At 48.1% G+C, this 20,000-nt stretch overlaps 1 protein-coding gene across 1 annotated transcript in view; it reads right to left on the minus strand.

The window, feature by feature from the left end:
* LOC139424122 (xylosyltransferase 1-like) overlaps positions 1 to 20,000 on the minus strand; it is a 48,358-nt gene that overhangs the window by 15,170 nt on the left and 13,188 nt on the right. Inside the window, exons 2-7 of the mRNA XM_071175819.1 lie at positions 17,061 to 17,658; positions 8,521 to 8,693; positions 4,960 to 5,162; positions 1,416 to 1,496; positions 1,073 to 1,289; positions 795 to 971 (exon numbers count right to left, since the gene is read on the minus strand). Coding sequence (XP_071031920.1) covers positions 795 to 971; positions 1,073 to 1,289; positions 1,416 to 1,496; positions 4,960 to 5,162; positions 8,521 to 8,693; positions 17,061 to 17,658 — 1,449 coding nt within the window. The remainder of the gene's footprint in view (positions 1 to 794; positions 972 to 1,072; positions 1,290 to 1,415; positions 1,497 to 4,959; positions 5,163 to 8,520; positions 8,694 to 17,060; positions 17,659 to 20,000) is intronic.

The following is a 20,000-nucleotide window of genomic DNA, read 5'->3' on the forward strand; positions in this document are numbered from 1 at the left end:
ACAGAATACAGGATCAACTACCACACTAGAGACAGAGAGAGAGAATCTATGTGCATGTGAACCTGTGGCACAGTCTGGCGTGTGTAGAGGGGGGGGGCGTGGCTGCACTCAGCTGGGGGAGGTTCAGAGTTAAAGACGACCTCACTGTCCAGGAAACTCAATCGAATGAAAACCCTCAGAACCCGTGTGTGTGTGTGTGTGTGTGTGTGTGTGTGTGTGTGTGTGTGTGTGTGTGTGTGTGCTTCCCTTCGGTCAGGGCTACATAAGACCTCTCTACAGTCCAACAACCCCAACATTATTATAATAACAACTCTGCCAATCACACACCACCAGCTAGCTACAAGGCACTACAGAAACCACACGCTCACACACTGACCCAGAACTGCTGATTCAGAATCAGTTTCCTCTGGCCAAGTCATCAGCAATATCATCAGGAACTCAACCACCGCTGGCCCTGGAACAGTTGTTAGATAAATAAAGTAACCACAGGCTATAAGTACAGACAGGAGCACTTAGTTGTGAACGTTAAGCTATTCTTGTCCATTTGCTGTGCCACAGTGAGACATAGCCAGCTGTCTCATTGCTATTCTGGATCACATAAATTAGCCAGCTAGAGCTAAACTAGTCTGGTTCATAGAAGTTAGCCAGCTAGAGCTAAGCTAGTTGGGTTCATACCCTTGGTAGAGAGATGTACTGAGATTTACAGCACTGTGTGTGTGTGTGTGTGTGTGTGTGCGTGCGTGCGTGCGTGCGTGCGTGCGTGCGTGCGAGCGTTGTACGCGTGTGTGTCTCACCTGAAAGCGTGGCAGGTCAGGAGATTTGAAGTCATTGGGGGAGCAGCCGCACCAGTCTACGATGTGTTTGTACTGACACTTACAGCCCAGCTTCCTGTTCCAGTTGGTGATACGCAGGTTGTTGTCCACCATACTCTCACAGTGAGCACTGTTCTCTAGCACTGTGTGGAAGAACGACTGGAAAGAGAGGGAGAGGGAGAGGGGGGGGGGGGGGGGGGGATATGTTAGATAGTCAGTAGTGTGCAGTTTGTGCTGACTGCATAGTGTGTGTGTGTTACCTCGGCAGGCAGCAGTGTGTATGCGTAGAAGCGCTTCATGCTGACGACCAGCTCATCTTCAGAGTTGATGATGTAATCCACAAACATGCGGTTCAGAAGGAACCAATCGGAACCTCCGTCCACCGCAATGCCTTCTGGGATCTTGCGGTCGCCTAGGCGCCACATGTGTGTGTCACACTCGAAGAAGAGCCGGTCCAGACCCTGCTTACGGATGAACCTGGAAAGGACACACACACACACACACACGCAGATGAACACACACACAAACACACACACAGATGAACACACACATACACACACAAACGTAGATGAACACACACACACAGATCTACATGTGTCTCACCGTGTGTTGTCTCTGCCGTGGGATTTGATGAAGTTCATGTCCCGGTACTTTGTCAGGAAGCCCACCAGCTGCTCATTGGTCCTGGGGAGAGCAGACAGCTGTCAATCAGTCACACGGCCAATCAACACAGGCCAAAATTCCAAATCAACCTCTTGGACGCTAACCAGGCACTGTAGGTATGAAAGGGTTTATCGAGGCCCATGCTCTCGGCTGGAGTCCGAATATTTGAGCATCCTTTCTAAACAAAATGCATTTTGGGGGTTTTCTAACGCGGATACAATGCTGTTTGGTTTATTGTTTGAACCGTCGCTGAGATTATATTTGGCTATTAATGCAAAATAGGCTGTTTATTTAATGCCAAGCTAAACCAAGACGGCAATCTTGAAGTTGACGTGATTTGAAAGTTGATTAGCTTCCCACAGCCCATGTAAAAAAAAATCTGATTTATAATGAACTAATATGCCCTGGCAAATAATATTTCCTTTTTTCGTAGTTGGTAGTTACAGTCTTGTCTCATCGCTGCAACTCCCCTACAGACTCAGGAGAGGTGAATCCTCTGAAACATGACCCTGCCAAGCCTCACTGCTTCTTGACACACTGCTCACTTAACCCAGAAGCCAGCCACACCAAAGCCACACCAATGTGTAGGAGGTAACACTGTCCAGCTGGTGACTGAAGTCAGCTTGCAGGCACCCGGCCAACCACAAGGAGACGCTAGAGTGAGATAGGACAAGGAAATCCCAGCCGGCCAAACCCTCCCCTAACCCGGATGACGGTGGGCCAATTGCGCACCACCTTATGGTTCTCCCAGTCACGTGCCGGCTGTTACACAGCCTGGGATCGAACCCGGGTCTGTAGTGACGCCTCAAACACGGTGAGGAGTGCCTTAGACCGCTGCGCCACTCGCGAGGCCCCCCGACAAATATTCTTATACTTAACCGGTGTAACCTACAACGTTATCCCAGATGAATATGCTGCTTCAATGCATTCACTCCCATGTTGGTGGCAGAGAAAAAGTACGAATCTCACAGCTGTTTTTACCAATAGCCTGGAATCACTAGTTATTAGTGGGGGAGGGGCTATAATGTTGTTTGGTTTATTGCTTAAATAGTCGCTGAGATTACATTTTACTTATTGATAGAAAATAGAGTCACAATTATTATTTTTTTTTCAAGATATACCACACTATAGTTTATATACAAGGACCAAAGAGTTTGGCCTGATTCGCGTTCTCATTTTTCAGTGGATTTATTTTTTGCGATTCTGGTACCGTCCCAGCACCTCACACACACACACACACACACACACACACACACACACACACACACACCCAACAGCCCCCAACTCCCCCCAAAACACACGCCTAACAGCACTCAATCCTCTACTCCCATCTGAACAGAACATGAGTCCCAAACTCTCAAAGCAATTACACTTTCCTAATGCCTCTTTCATTAGCTTGCTAATTAACACTCACATTAGCCAAGTATTACAGTACCTTATCAAGGCTGGAGCACAATGCTAACATGCTAGGCAGAGACAGCCAATAAGGATACGGTTACACACACACGTGCACACACACCAGATGTGAATCTGAAGTTGACGCAGAATTAGTTAGATGTATGGCATGGTGAATGAGAGATTAAAGAGAGAGAGAGAGAGAGAGAGAGGGAGAGAGAGAGAAAGAGAGAGAAACTGCAATTGAAGAACAGACAGACAGATGAACACACACAGCCATCTGTCCTATTGAATTTTCCTATGCTGAAAAGCAGTAGAGGTGAAGCCACAATGTCACTGCATCCAAACCTCTGTGTGTGTGTGTGTCTCCTCCCTTTCCCTCCTCCCCTCCTCCCTTTCCCTCCTCCCCTCTTCCCTTTTCCTCCTCTCCTCCTCCCTCCCCCTCCTCCTTTTCCTTCCTCTCCTCCTCCCTTTTCCTCCTCTCCTCCTCCCTTTTCCTCCTCTCCTCCTCCCTCCCCCTCCTCCTTTTCCTTCCTCCCCTCCTCCCTTTCCCTCCTCCCCTCTTCCCTTTTCCTCCTCTCCTCCTCCCTCCCCCTCCTCCTTTTCCTTCCTCTCCTCCTCCCTTTTCCTCCTCTCCTCCTCCCTCCCCCTCCTCCTTTTCCTTCCTCTCCTCCCTTTTCCTCCTCTCCTCCTCCCTCCCCCTCCTCCTTTTCCTTCCTCTCCTCCTCCCTTTTCCTCCTCTCCTCCTCCCTCCCCCTCCTCCTTTTCCTCCTCTCCTCCTCCCTTTCCCTCCTCCCCTCTTCCCTTTTCCTCCTCTCCTCCTCCCTCCCCCTCCTCCTTTTCCTTCCTCCCCTCCTCCCTTTCCCTCCTCCCCTCTTCCCTTTTCCTCCTCTCCTCCTCCCTCCCCCTCCTCCTTTTCCTTCCTCCCCTCCTCCCTTTCCCTCCTCCCCTCTTCCCTTTTCCTCCTCTCCTCCTCCCTCCCCCTCCTCCTTTTCCTCCTCTCCTCCTCCCTTTTCCTCCTCTCCTCCTCCCTCCCCCTCCTCCTTTCCCTCCTCCCCTCCTCCCTTTCCCTCCTCCCCTCCTCCTTTTCCTCCTCTCCTCCTCCCTCCCCCTCCTCCTTTTCCTTCCTCTCCTCCTCCTTTTCCTCCTCTCCTCCTCCCTCCCCCTCCTCCTTTTCCTTCCTCTCCTCCTCCTTTTCCTCCTCTCCTCCTCCCTCCCCCTCCTCCTTTTCCTTCCTCTCCTCCTCCCTTTTCCTCCTCTCCTCCTCCCTCCATCCCAGTCTTTCCCTCTGTCTCTGCTAGCTGCTGACAGACAGACAGACAGACAGACAGACAGACAGACAGACGCACACACACACACACACACACACACACACATATTCACACATACAGACACACACACGCATGCACACACACACATTATGAGAAGTGTGTGGTGTGTGTCCATGTGTGTGTCCGCCACTCATCGATCACACACAAACGCAGCACGCTGGGATCCGTGTCAACTCTGATGTCATCACTGGGTATTGACGGGGAATGGATTTTGTCCAGTGGGCCGCAGGGCTCATGGGATTGGTTCACTTCAATAAGAGATCCAGTTGGAAGTAGAGAGAACTTAGTGACTCAGGACCTTCTGTCAGACCAACTTCCGCCATTATGTGGAATTCTGTGTGTGTGTGTGTGTGTGTGTGTGTGTGTGTGTGTGTGTGTTTGTGGGCCCTATTCCCTATGTAGTGCACTACTTTAGACTGGAGACCTATAAGCCCTGTTCCCTATATAGCACACTACTTTTGACCAGAGCCCTATGGGCCCTATTCCCTATATAGTGCACTACTTTAGACTGGAGACCCATGAGCCCTATTCCCTATATAGCACACTACTTTTGACCAGAGCCCTATGGGCCCTATTCCCTATATAGTGCACTACTTTAGACTGGAGACCTATGAGCCCTATTCCCTATATAGCACACTACTTTTGACCAGAGCCCTATGGGCCCTATTCCCTATATAGTGCACTACTTTAGACTGGAGACCTATGAGCCCTATTCCCTATATAGTACACTACTTTTGACCAGAGCACTCCATGCCCACCTGATAGGGTAGTCGGCTGCACTGAGGTTGATGAAGAAGTCCCAATTCCAGTCGGCCATCTTGAGAAGGTCGTCCATGCAACGCAGGTACATGGTGAGCAGGCTCGCCCCGCCCCAAATGGTGGACATCCTCCAGGAAGTAACACGGACGTTGGAGTACTGGCTCGCTAGAGCCCCCACCTGTCTGTGGAGGTAGTTGGAACGCTGGGGAAGGGAAGAAAGGTAGTGGGTAAATTAATAGAGGTCTGCATGTTTACCTGGTCTGCATGTTTACCTGGTCTACAGGTTTACCTGGTCTACAGGTTTACCTGGTCTACATGTTTACCTGGTCTACAGGTTTACCTGGTCTACAGGTTTACATGGTCTACATGTTTACCTGGTCTACAGGTTTACCTGGTCTACAGGTTTACCTGGTCTGCATGTTTACCTGATCTGCATGTTTACCTGATCTGCATGTTTACCTGGTCTGCATGTTTACCTGGTCTACAGGTCTGCATGTTTACCTGGTCTACATGTTTACCTGATCTGCATGTTTACCTGATCTGCATGTTTACCTGGTCTGCATGTTTACCTGGTCTACATGTTTACCTGGTCTACAGGTTTACCTGGTCTGCATGTTTACCTGATCTGCATGTTTACCTGATCTGCATGTTTACCTGGTCTGCATGTTTACCTGGTCTACAGGTCTGCATGTTTACCTGGTCTGCATGTTTACCTGATCTGCATGTTTACCTGATCTGCATGTTTACCTGGTCTGCATGTTTACCTGGTCTACAGGTCTGCATGTTTACCTGGTCTGCATGTTTACCTGGTCTGCATGTTTACCTGATCTGCATGTTTACCTGGTCTACAGGTCTGCATGTTTACCTGGTCTGCATGTTTACCTGATCTGCATGTTTACCTGATCTGCATGTTTACCTGGTCTGCATGTGTACCTGATCTGCATGTTTACCTGGTCTGCATGTTTACCTGGTCTGCATGTTTACCTGGTCTACATGTTTACCTGGTCTGCATGTTTACCTGGTCTACATGTTTACCTGGTCTGCATGTTTACCTGGTCTACAGGTCTGCATGTTTATCTGCATGTTTATCTGGTCTGCATGTTTACCTGATCTGCATGTTTACCTGGTCTGCATGTTTACCTGGTCTGCATGTTTACCTGATCTGCATGTTTACCTGGTTTGCATGTTTACCTGGTCTGCATGTTTACCTGGTCTGCATGTTTACCTGATCTGCATGTTTACCTGGTCTGCATGTTTACCTGGTCTGCATGTTTACCTGGTCTACATGTTTACCTGGTCTGCATGTTTACCTGGTTTGCATGTTTACCTGGTCTGCATGTTTACCTGATCTGCATGTTTACCTGGTCTGCATGTTTACCTGGTCTGCATGTTTACCTGGTCTGCATGTTTACCTGGTCTACATGTTTACCTGGTCTGCATGTTTACCTGGTCTGCATGTTTACCTGGTCTACATGTTTACCTGGTCTGCATGTTTACCTGGTCTGCATGTTTACCTGGTCTACAGGTTTACCTGGTCTGCATGTTTACCTGGTCTACAGGTTTACCTGGTCTGCATGTTTACCTGGTCTACAGGTTTACCTGGTCTGCATGTTTACCTGGTCTGCATGTTTACCTGATCTGCATGTTTACCTGGTCTGCATGTTTACCTGGTCTACATGTTTACCTGGTCTGCATGTTTACCTGGTCTGCATGTTTACCTGGTCTGCATGTTTACCTGGTCTACAGGTCTGCATGTTTACCTGGTCTGCATGTTTACCTGGTCTGCATGTTTACCTGATCTGCATGTTTACCTGGTCTACAGGTCTGCATGTTTACCTGGTCTGCATGTTTACCTGGTCTGCATGTTTACCTGGTCTGCATGTTTACCTGATCTGCATGTTTACCTGGTCTACATGTTTACCTGATCTGCATGTTTACCTGGTCTACAGGTTTACCTGGTCTGCATGTTTACCTGGTCTGCATGTTTACCTGGTCTACATGTTTACCTGGTCTGCATGTTTACCTGGTCTGCATGTTTACCTGGTCTACAGGTTTACCTGGTCTGCATGTTTACCTGGTCTGCATGTTTACCTGGTCTACATGTTTACCTGGTCTGCATGTTTACCTGGTCTGCATGTTTACCTGGTCTACATGTTTACCTGGTCTGCATGTTTACCTGGTCTACAGGTTTACCTGGTCTGCATGTGTACCTGATCTGCATGTTTACCTGGTCTGCATGTTTACCTGGTCTACAGGTCTGCATGTTTACCTGGTCTGCATGTTTACCTGGTCTACATGTTTACCTGGTCTACAGGTTTACCTGGTCTGCATGTTTACCTGATCTGCATGTTTACCTGGTCTACAGGTTTACCTGGTCTACAGGTTTTCCTGGTCTGCATGTTTACCTGGTCTACATGTTTACCTGGTCTGCATGTTTACCTGGTCTGCATGTTTACCTGGTCTGCATGTTTACCTGGTCTACATGTTTACCTGGTCTGCATGTTTACCTGGTCTGCATGTGTACCTGGTCTACATGTTTACCTGGTCTGCATGTTTACCTGGTCTGCATGTTTACCTGGTCTACATGTTTACCTGGTCTACATGTTTACCTGGTCTGCATGTTTACCTGGTCTGCATGTTTACCTGGTCTGCATGTTTACCTGGTCTACATGTTTACCTGGTCTACAGGTCTACATGTTTACCTGGTCTACATGTTTACCTGGTCTGCATGTTTACCTGGTCTGCATGTTTACCTGGTCTACATGTTTACCTGGTCTACATGTACAGTGCATTCGGAAAGTATTCAGACCCCTTGACTATTTCCTAGTTTCCTGGTCTACAGGTATATAGTAGTAGTGTGAGGTATGGTAGATGGTCTGTAGTGGTCTACATGTATATAAAAGTAGTGTGAGGTATGGTAGATGGTCTGTAGTAGTCTACATGTATATAGTAGTAGTGTGAGGTATGGTAGATGGTATGTAGTGGTCTACATGTATATAGTAGTAGTGTGAGGTATGGTAGATGGTCGTACCTGGTCTACATGTATATAGTAATAGTGTGAGGTATGGTAGATGGTCTGTAGTGGTCTACATGTATATAGTAGTAGTGTGAGGTATGGTAGATGGTCTGTAGTAGTCTACATGTATATAATAGTAGTGTGAGGTATGGTAGATGGTCTGTTGTAGTCTACAGGTATATAGTAGTAGTGTGAGGTATGGTAGATGGTCTGTTGTAGTCTACAGGTATATAGTAGTAGTGTGAGGTATGGTAGATGGTCTGTAGTAGTCTACATGTATATAGTAGTAGTGTGAGGTATGGTAGATGGTCTGTTGTAGTCTACAGGTATATAGTAGTAGTGTGAGGTATGGTAGATGGTCTGTAGTAGTCTACATGTATATAGTAGTAGTGTGAGGTATGGTAGATGGTCTGTAGCAAGCATTTCGCTACACTCGTATTAACATCTGCTAACCATGTGTATGTGACAAATAAAATTTGATTTGATTTGATTTAGTGGTCTACATGTATATAATAGTAGTGTGAGGTATGGTAGATGGTCGTACCTGGTCTACATGTATATAGTAATAGTGTGAGGTATGGTAGATGGCCTTGAACAGGCGTTGGAACTGCCGAGACGCTCTGCCATGGACCACCAAGACGAAGACGATGCGAACAGGCACAGCAGGGGCAGTCTGCTCTGAACCCTCATCCCACTGTACATTCACATTGGCCTTACCTGGAGAGAGAGACACACACACACACACACACACACACACACACACACACACAGGGAAGGTAGGAAGAAGACAGGGGTAACTTTATTACTGTAGAAATGCTGTGTTAAATAGTAGAGTGCAGAAATAGAACGTTTTACAGAAAGTGTCATTTCTATAATTGTGCATTAAATGCCAGGATGTCATACTCATTTAGGCTTTTCATCTAGTGGGAATTCACTGCACAGTATTAAGGAAGAGAATCGTTTCCAGACCCACGTGTGTTTGACAACAACAGCTGATAATCAGAACAGGGGGATGGGCTGTACCAAAATGATCCAATGGCGGGGGACAACCCAACAGGGGGATGGGCTGTACCAAAATGATCCAATGGCGGGGGACAACCCAACAGGGGGATGGGCTGTACCAAAATGATCCAATGGCGGGGGACAACCCAACTGGGCATTAGATGGTGACCTCAGTATGGAGCAGTAGTATGTTGATGTTTAGATGGTGACCTCAGTATGGAGCAGTAGTATGTTGATGTTTAGATGGTGACCTCAGTATGGAGCAGTAGTATGTTGATGTTTAGATGGTGACCTCAGTATGGAGCAGTAGTATGTTGATGTTTAGATGGTGACCTCAGTATGGAGCAGTAGTATGTTGATGTTTAGATGGTGACCTCAGTAGTATGTTGATGTTTAGATGGTGACCTCAGTATGGAGCAGTAGTATGTTGATGTTTAGATGGTGACCTCAGTAGTATGTTGATGTTTCGATGGTGACCTCAGTATGGAGCAGTAGTATGTTGATGTTTAGATGGTGACCTCAGTATGGAGCAGTAGTATGTTGATGTTTAGATGGTGACCTCAGTATGGAGCAGTAGTATGTTGATGTTTAGATGGTGACCTCAGTAGTATGTTGATGTTTAGATGGTGACCTCAGTATGGAGCAGTAGTATGTTGATGTTTAGATGGTGACCTCAGTATGGACCAGTAGTATGTTGATGTTTAGATGGTGACCTCAGTAGTATGTTGATGTTTAGATGGTGACCTCAGTATGGAGCAGTAGTATGTTGATGTTTAGATGGTGACCTCAGTATGGAGCAGTAGTATGTTGATGTTTAGATGGTGACCTCAGTATGGACCAGTAGTATGTTGATGTTTAGATGGTGACCTCAGTAGTATGTTGATGTTTAGATGGTGACCTCAGTATGGAGCAGTAGTATGTTGATGTTTAGATGGTGACCTCAGTATGGAGCAGTAGTATGTTGATGTTTAGATGGTGACCTCAGTATGGAGCAGTAGTATGTTGATGTTTAGATGGTGACCTCAGTATGGAGCAGTAGTATGTTGATGTTTAGATGGTGACCTCAGTATGGACCAGTAGTATGTTGATGTTTAGATGGTGACCTCAGTATGGAGCAGTAGTATGTTGATGTTTAGATGGTGACCTCATTAGCATTTCTCCTATTCTTCCTCTTCTTCACTCTTCCTCCCTTTCAGTTGTCCATCCACCCTTCCCCCCCCCATACACACACACACACGCATACACACACACACACATACACACACACGCATATACACACACATGCATACACACACACGCATACACACACACACACACACACACATGCACACACACACACGCATACACACACACGCATACACACACACACATACACACACACGCATACACACACACGCATACACACACACATACACATACACGCATACACACACACACGCATACACACACACACACACATGCACACACACACACACACATGCACACACACACACGCATACATACACACACATACACACACACGCATACACACACACGCATACACACACACACGCATACACACACACACATACACACACACACGCATACACACACACACATGCACACACACACACACACGTGAGTGCACACACACACTCTCCCTCTCTACCATTGGTGTTTGGTGTAAGGTCTACCCTGTGTGTATAAATATCCCTCTCTCCCAGCACCATGCGTCCCTGTCTAGGCCCCTCTCTGAGGCACGTGGGCAAGGCCTTACAGGGGAGCTACACTGGGGCGGTGTGAAAACAGTAGGTTTTTAACTTCCTGTTACACTGGGGTGGTGTGAAAACAGTAGGTTTTTAACTTCCTGCTACACTGGGGCGGTGTGAAAACAATAGGTTTTTAACTTCCTGCTACACTGGGGTGGTGTGAAAACAGTAGGTTTTTAACTTCCTGCTACACTGGGGTGGTGTGAAAACAGTAGGTTTTTAACTTCCTGCTACACTGGGGTGGTGTGAAAACAGTAGGTTTTTACCTTCCTGCTACACTGGGGTGGTGTGAAAACAATAGGTTTTTAACTTCCTGCTACACTGGGGTGGTGTGAAAACAGTAGGTTTTTAACTTCCTGCTACACTGGGGCGTTGTGAAAACAGTAGGTTTTTAACTTCCTGCTACACTGGGGTGGTGTGAAAACAGTAGGTTTTTAACTTCCTGCTACACTGGGGTGTTGTGAAAACAGTAGGTTTTTACCTTCCTGCTACACTGGGGCGTTGTGAAAACAGTAGGTTTTTAACTTCCTGCTACACTAGAGCGTTGTGAAACAGTAGGTTTTTAACTTCCTGCTACACTGGGGCGTTGTGAAAACAGTAGGTTTTTAACTTCCTGCTACACTAGAGCGTTGTGAAAACAGTAGGTTTTTAACTTCCTGCTACACTGGGGTGTTGTGAAAACAGTAGGTTTTTACCTTCCTGCTACACAGGGGCATTGTGAAAACAGTAGGTAACAACACATCTGCCACGATGACCCTCAACATGGGCCCCTCGGGGGTGTGTGCTTGGTCCCCTCCTGTACTCCCTCTTCACACACGACAGTGTGGTAACGTACAACTCCAACACCATTATCAAGTTTGCTGATGACACGACAGTGGTAGGCCTGATCACCGACGACGATGAGAGGGAGGATGTCAGAGACCTGGAGCTGATCGAGGACTAGAGGACATGGAGGGGCGAGCACACACCCATCCACATCAACGGGGCAGTAGTGGGCTCCTGAGTGGCGCAGCGGTCTAAGGCACTGCATCTCAGTGCAAGAGGTGTCACTACAGTCCCTGGTTCTAATCTGCATTGTTGAATAAGGGCTCGTAAGTAAGCATTTCAGGGTAAAGTCTATACCTGTTGTATTCGGCACATATGACAGGCAGTCAACGCCAGCCAGCCAACACTAGTCAGCCAACTAGCCAGCCAGCCAACACTAGTCACCCAGGCAGCCAAACACTAGTCACCCAGCCAGCCAGCCAACACTAGTCACCCAGCCAGCCAGCCAACACTAGTCACCCAGCCAGCCAATACTAGTCACCCAGCCAGCCAGCCAATACTAGTCACCCAGCCAGCCAGGCAACACTAGTCACCCAGCCAGCCAGGCAACACTAGTCACCCAGCCAGCCAGGCAATACTAGTCACCCAGCCAGCCAACACTAGTCACCCAGCCAGCCAGCCAGCCAGCCAACACTAGTCACCCAGCCAGTCAGCCAGCCAACACTAGTCACCCAGTCTGCCAACACTAGTCACCCAGCCAACCAGCCAACACTAGTCAGCCAGCCAGCCAGCCAACACTAGTCACCCAGCCAGCCAATACTAGTCACCCAAGCAGCCAGCCAACACAAGTCACCCAGCCAGCCAGCCAACACTAGTCACCCAGGCAGCCAGCCAACACTAGTCACCCAGCCAGCCAATACTAGTCACCCAAGCAGCCAGCCAACACTAGTCACCCAGCCAGCCAGCCAACACTAGTCACCCAGGCAGCCAATACTAGTCACCCAGCCAGCCAACACTAGTCACCCAGCCAGCCAGCCAATACTAGTCACCCAGGCAGCCAGCCAACACTAGTCACCCAGGCAGCCAGCCAACACTAGTCACCCAGGCAGCCAGCCAACACTAGTCACCCAGCCAGCCAGCCAACACTAGTCACCCAGGCAGCCAGCCAACACTAGTCACCCAGCTAACCAATACTAGTCACCCAGCCAGTCAGCCAATACTAGTCACCCAGCCGGCCAACACTAGTCACCCAGCTAACCAATACTAGTCACCCAGCCAGCCAACACTAGTCACCCAGCTAACCAATACTAGTCACCCAGGCAGCCAACACCATCCAGCTATTGTAAAGCTATAGATATCCTCTCCTCTCCCTTACTGCATCATCAAAGAGATGTATAATCATATAAATTAAACGCAGAATCTAAACCTTAAACTTTCTGGGCGGATGACAGAGTCTATCTTTAGTCAAGCTCTGCCCCCCCCCCCCCCCCCCCCCCCCCCCCCCCACACACACAGGCTTTACTCAGCACTTCTCTATCTAACTCCTGTACTAACTAGTGTGTAATTACACTGGCTTGGTGTGGGCACTGCCCTATAGTGAGTAGAGTAGTATACACTGCAGCTCAAATGGCACCCTTTGCCCTATATAGTGCACTATTTTTTACCAGAGTGTAGTATAAAGTGAACAGGGTGGTGTTTGGGACACAGCCATAGAGCAGTGAATGTGGTGGAATGTTCCCTAAATAGATCAGGCACTGGCAAGGCAGCCTCCCTGGGGAGTTCTAGACGGAACCCTCGGGAGAGCCCTTAATTCTGTCTCCAGGGTACTCTTTCCCTCCCTCTTTCTCTTCCCTCTGGGGATGGCGAGGTGACAAGGAGAGGAGACAAGGAGAAGAGACAAGGGGAGGAGACACGGCGAGGAGACAAAGCAAGGAGGAAAGGATAGGTGACAAGGAGGGGAGACAAGGAGAGGTGACAAGGGGAGGAGACAAAGATATATGACAAGGATAGGAGACAAGTATTCAAGGACAGGAGAGGAGACAAGGAGATAAGGAGAGGAGACACGGCAAAGGAGACAAGGATATGTGACAAGGAGGGGAGACAAGGAGAGGTGACAAGGGGAGGAGACAAAGATATATGACAAGGATAGGAGACAAGGATAGGAGACAAGTATACAAGGACAGGAGAGGAGACAAGGAGATAAGGAGAGGAGACACGGCAAGGAGACAAGGAGGGGAGACAAGGAGAGGTGACAAGGGGTAGGAGACAAAGATATAGGACAAGGATAGGAGACAAGGTAAGGAAACAAGTATGAGTGTGGCGGTCATGTATATCTGGATGAGGGTAATTGTCCAGCCAAATGACTGTGGTCTCTGTCCTAACCGTTCAAATAGCAACAAGAAAGTAATAACATGTATACATTTTTAGATGTACGTTTTCTCCTTTCCTCCTCCACTCCTGACCGCATGTGCTGACATAGAAATAGAATGAATAGAGTGAGAGGTTCCACGCCCGTTCTATTCATTATGTTACAGGGCTGTGACGGTCATGCTCCTCTGGATGATGGTAATTGGCCAGCCAATGACCGCGGTCACTGTAACAACCGTTTGAAATAGCATTTACTTCTTATATATATATATATATATATATATCTCTACACTGAACAAAAATATAAAGGCAACATGTAAAAGTGTTTCATGAGCTGAAGTAAAAGATCCCAGAAACGTTCCGTACGAACAAAAAGCTGATTTCTCTCACAAATTTTGTGCAAAAATTGAGAGACAAGAGGGAGGAGAAGAGTACTTGTCACCGTGGAGACAGAAGTCAGGACTGTCACCGTGGAGACAGACGTCAGGACTGTCACCGTGGAGACAGACGTCAGGACTCTCCCGAGGGTTCCGTTTATGCTGTTCTGTGAAGGGAGTAGTACACGGCATAGTACGAGATCTTCAGTTTCTGGGGGCAATTTCTCGCATGGAATAGTCTTCATTTCTCAGAACAAGAATAGACTGACGAGTTTCAGAAGAAAGTTATTTGTTTCTGGACATTTTGAGCCTGTAATCAAACCCACAAATACTGATGCTCCAGATACATAATAATTGCAACATAATTGCAACAAATCAACATAATTGCAAAAGGGTTTTCTAATGATCAATTAGCCTTTTAAAATTATAAACTTGGATTAGCGAACACAACGTGCCATTGGAACACACGCCTGTTGAGCGTGGAAAAACCCAGCAGTGTTGCAGTTCTTGACACAAACCGGTGCCTGGCACCTACTACCCTACCCCGTTCAAAGGCACTTAAATATGTTGTCTTGCCCATTCACCCTCTGACAACACATACACAATCCATGTCTCAGTTGTCTCAAGGCTTAAAAATCCTTCTTTAACCTGGTCTCCTCCCCTTCATCTTTAACCAGTCTCCTCCCCTTCATCTTTAACCAGTCTCCTCCCCTTCATCTTTAACCAGGTCTCCTCCCCTTCATCTTTAACCAGTCTCCTCCCCTTCATCTTTAACCAGGTCTCCTCCCCTTCATCTTTAACCTGGTCTCCTCCCCTTCATCTTTAACCTGGTCTCCTCCCCTTCATCTTTAACCAGTCTCCTCCCCTTCATCTTTAACCAGTCTCCTCCCCTTCATCTTTAACCAGTCTCCTCCCCTTCATCTTTAACCAGTCTCCTCCCCTTCATCTTTAACCAGTCTCCTCCCCTTCATCTTTAACCAGTCTCCTCCCCTTCATCTTTAACCAGTCTCCTCCCCTTCATCTTTAACCTGGTCTCCTCCCCTTCATCTTTAACCAGTCTCCTCCCCTTCATCTTTAACCTGGTCTCCTCCCCTTCATCTTTAACCAGTCTCCTCCCCTTCATCTTTAACCAGTATCCTCCCCTTCATCTTTAACCAGTCTCCTCACCTTCATCTACACTGATTGAAGTGGATTTAACAGGTTACATCAATAAGGGATCATATCTTTCACCTGGATTCATTCCTAATGTCTTGTCCACTCAGTGTATCTCCCCTCTGTAAATGGTACATTCCTCCTGTAATCAGCCTCTACTCCAGAGTTGTTTGTTTTATGTTTATTGCTCTGATATTGTCTATTCTGTTTGACGTCTGTGTTCTGTTTGACTATTGTCTATTACTGGCAGCATCTTCTCACCAAGGCAGCACCTTGTCACTGAGGCAGCCCCTTCTCACTAAGGCAGCACCTTGTCACTAAGGCAGCCCCTTCTCACTGAGGCAGCACCTTCTCACTAAGGCAGCACCTTCTCACTAAGGCAGCACCTTCTCACTGAGGCAGCACCTTGTCACTAAGGCAGCACCTTGTCACTAAGGCATCACCTTGTCATTAAGGCAGCACCTTGTCACTGAGGCAGGCCCTTCTCACTGAGGCAGCACCTTCTCACTGAGATAGCACCTTGTCACTGAGGCAGCACCTTGTCACTGAGGCAGCACCTTGTCACTGAGGCAGCACCTTGTCACTGAGGCAGCACCTTCTCACTAAGGCAGCCGCTTCTCACTGAGGCAGCACCTTTTCACTAAGGCAGCCCCTTCTCACTGAGGCAGCACCTTCTCACTAAGGCAGCACCTTCTCACTAAGGCAGCCGCTTCTCACTGAGGCAGCACCTTTTCACTAAGGCAGCCCCTTCTCACTGAGGCAGCACCTTCTCACTAAGGCAGCACCTTCTCACTGAGGCAGCACCTTTTCACTAAGGCAGCCCCTTCTCACTAAGGCAGCCCCTTCTCACTAAGGCAGCCCCTTCGCACTGAGTGTCATTGGAATTTAATAATTCCTATATGTGTACATTAATTAAATCACTCAGTCTATTTATAAGAATTTGTGAGATTCCTATTTGCATAAAATAGACAGAGACCAGTCTTATCAAAATGAGATAATAGTATTTATTCTCGGAGCTCGCTGCTCATGGAACCAAAAACAACAGTTTATATACAAAATATGACGTCATAGGTTACAAAATGTCCTTCCTCCTATCGACCAGGAGGAAACAGGTTCAAAGGTTTATTCCCACCCCCCCCTCGCTCACTCCAGACACACACTTATATCAAGATTAAACTTCTGAAGTCTTCATCTATCACTATTCAGCAGACAGTTCCAGATGATGGAACACCTAGGAAAACACACACTGCCTTATCTAAACATCCCAGAGCTAAGTTGAGTCGGTTCAACCACAGGTTAACGACCCTTTCTGCTTACTTAAAACCCACAATCCATTCCTCCCCAACCCAGCTGGAATGGTATTTATTATGTTTAATTACCATTATTAATTATTAATTTGTTTCATGCTACACAATCCCTTCCTTATGAATTAACATTATTTATCAGATATAATAAAACAGAGTATAAGTTTCATTAGTTATAGTTCTATTTAAAATGTATTGTTTAGTCATATTGTTTAGTCATTATTCATAAAATTCCTAACACTGAGGCACATTCCCAGTGTACTCGGGGAATAGGTGATTATGATATAGTGCACTACTTTTCACCAGGAGCCGTAGGTCTCTATATAGGTAATATGGTGCCCTTTGGGATGCATTCACTATGAGACTCACCTTCTATGGTGCAGTATCGAGGGACGGTCTCCGGCATCAGTGTCCTCTCCTTGTGTCTGCAGTACACCTCAGCTATCTGCTGACGACACTCCCTGGTCTTGGCTCTCGACAGAGCCGAGATGGCCTCCTTCCCACTGATCTCACACTGGTGCTTCTCCCTCCGCTGCCCCCGCACAGGAGCCGCAGTCGCCGACCTCCTGGGTTGGTGATGTCGCTGATGCTGATTGGATGTTTTGATGGAGGGAGAGGGGGAGGGTCTAGCGGGTTTAGTGGACAGCTGGGAGTGTGGTCTGGGTCGTTTGTATGCGTGGTAATCTTTAAGTCCCACTCCTCCGGGCTGCTGTGGAGGAAGAGGGTACTGCTGAATAACCTCGTTGACCTCATTGGGAAAGGCCTTTCCCAGAATGCCTTGCCTTAGGACCTTGTCCGGTTTGTGTTTGGCGGTGTTTCCTGCCATTCGCTGGCGCTCAGACAGTGACCGCGCCCCAAGGTTGCTGTTGCCGTCAACAACAGTGTCAAAGTCTTTGGGGACCGAGTTCTCATTGTTGTTACTATCCAGGAGGACTTTCTCCTTGGGACGCCAGGAGTGGTAGCCCTCCTGGAGGAGAGAGAGGGAGTAAGGGGGAGAGAGGGGGGAGGGAGAGAGAGAGTGGGGGGGAGGGAGAGGGAGGGAGAGGGGAGAGAGGGGGGAGGGAGGGAGAGGAGGAGAGGGAGAGAGGGAGTAAGGGGGAGGGAGAGGGGAGAGAGGGGGGAGGGAGAGAGAGGGAGAGAGGGAGTAAGGGGAGAGAGAGGGGAGGGAGAGGGGAGAGAGGGAGTAAGGGGAGGGAGAGAGGGGGGAGGGAGAGGGGAAAGAGGGGGAGGGAGGGAGAGGAGGAGAGGGAGAGAGAGGAGGAGAGGGAGAGAGGGAGTAAGAGGAGGGAGAGAGGGGGAGGAGGGAGAGAGAGGAGGGAGGAGAGGGAGAGAGGGAGTAAGGGGAGGGAGAGAGGGGGAGGAGGGAGAGAGGAGGAGAGAGGGAGTAAGAGGAGGGAGAGGGGAGAGAGGGGGGAGGAGGGAGAGAGAGGAGGAGAGGGAGAGAGGGAGTAAGGAGAGGGAGAGGGGAGAGAGGGGGGAGGAGGGAGAGAGAGGAGGAGGGAGAGAGAGAGTCAGTCAGTGTAACAATAGGAAAAGAGAGTATACTGAGTTCTGAAGGACAGAGACACAGAGAGAATGAGCACTGCACACTGCCCTATCCCATCTGGACAAGAGGAATACCTATGTAAGAATGCTGATAATCGACTACAGCTCAGCCTTCAACACCATAGTACCCTCCAAGCTCGTCATTAAGCTTGAGGCCCAACATCTCCACTTTGCTGATCCTCAACACTGAGGCCCCATAAGGGTGCATGCTCAGCTCCCTCCTGTTCTCCCTGTTCACCCATGGCTGCGTTGCCACGCACGCCTCCAACTGTGAGGGGTTCAGATCACAGACAGGCAATAATATTCAAAAGTATTTAGAAAATATTTAAAAAACAGCAAATCAACAGTAAATAATTGAATGAAATAAGAAGTCTAATTGTTCTGTCTGCCCCCCTCCCTCCCGCTTAGGAGCCACCCATTCCCCCCTCCCCAGTAGGTGCCACCCATTCCTACTCCCCCCTCCCTCTCCCTGTCTGTCTGTCTGTTTTGCTGACTGGCTGTCTGTCTGCCTGGCTGTCTGTCAGCCTGCTTGGCTGTATGTCTGTCTGGCTGGCTGTCTGCCTGCTTAGATGTCTGTCTACCTGCTTGGCTGGCTTTCTGTCTGCCTGGCTGTCTGTCAGCCTGCTTGGCTGTATGTCTGTCTGGCTGTCTATCTGCCTGCTTGGCTGGCGTGCTGTCTGTCTGTCTGCCTGCTTGTCTGGCTTTCTGTCTGCCTGGCTGTCTGTCAGCCTGCTTGGCTGTATGTCTGTCTGGCTGGCTGTCTGCCTGCTTAGATGTCTGTCTACCTGCTTGTCTGTCTGCTTGGCTATCTATGTGTCTGTCTGTCTGCCCTTGTGTGTCATGTGATTAAGCATGGGGAATGCTGTCACTCATAAGATATGTCTGGGACTCTGACACAGGGGTTACAGTGTGTGTGTGTGTGTGTGTGTGTCAGTAGCAGTGCTATATGACCTGGTCCTGGTATTCCCTGTACCCAGACCAGCTCTGCCCTTTCCAGGAATATCAATCTAGTTCTGTACTTAGGAATGAAAGGCTCCCTCTGCCCACAAATATACATGCATTTTTTAAATTTATTTTACCTTTATTTAACTAGGCAGGTCAGTTAAGAACAAATTCATATTTACAATGACGACCTAGGAGCAGTGGGTTAACTGCCTTGTTCAGGGGCAGAACGACAGATGTTTACCTTGTCAGCTCGGGGGATTCGATCTAGCTACCTTTCGGTTACTAGTCCAACGCTCTAACCACTAGGCTACCCTGCCACCCCAAAACAGTACACAGACACAGTATAGACAGTCTTCAGAATACTGTACAGACACAGTATAGACAGTCTTCAGAATACTGTACAGACACAGTATAGACAGTCTTCAGAATACTGTACAGACACAGTATAGACAGTCTTCAGAATACTGTACAGACACGTCAACGTCCACACACACACACCAACACACAGGGCTGTGTGAGTCTTGTCTTGGCAGGATATTTCTGGTGGTACTAGAAAAGGGATCCGGTCCAACATTCTGATCAACTATCTTTACTGCTGTACCACCTGCTACAATCATATCACACACACACACATGGACACACACACATGGACACGGATACACACACACACACACACACACACACACACACACACACACACACACACACACACACACACACACACACACACACACACACACACACACACACACACACACAAATGGGGGCAACTCAATATTAGGAAGGTGTGCTTAATGTTTTGTACACTCAGTGTATATT

The sequence above is a fragment of the Oncorhynchus clarkii genome, chromosome 13 (genome assembly GCF_045791955.1).
Source record: "Oncorhynchus clarkii lewisi isolate Uvic-CL-2024 chromosome 13, UVic_Ocla_1.0, whole genome shotgun sequence".
Taxonomy (NCBI): Eukaryota; Metazoa; Chordata; class Actinopteri; order Salmoniformes; family Salmonidae; genus Oncorhynchus; species Oncorhynchus clarkii.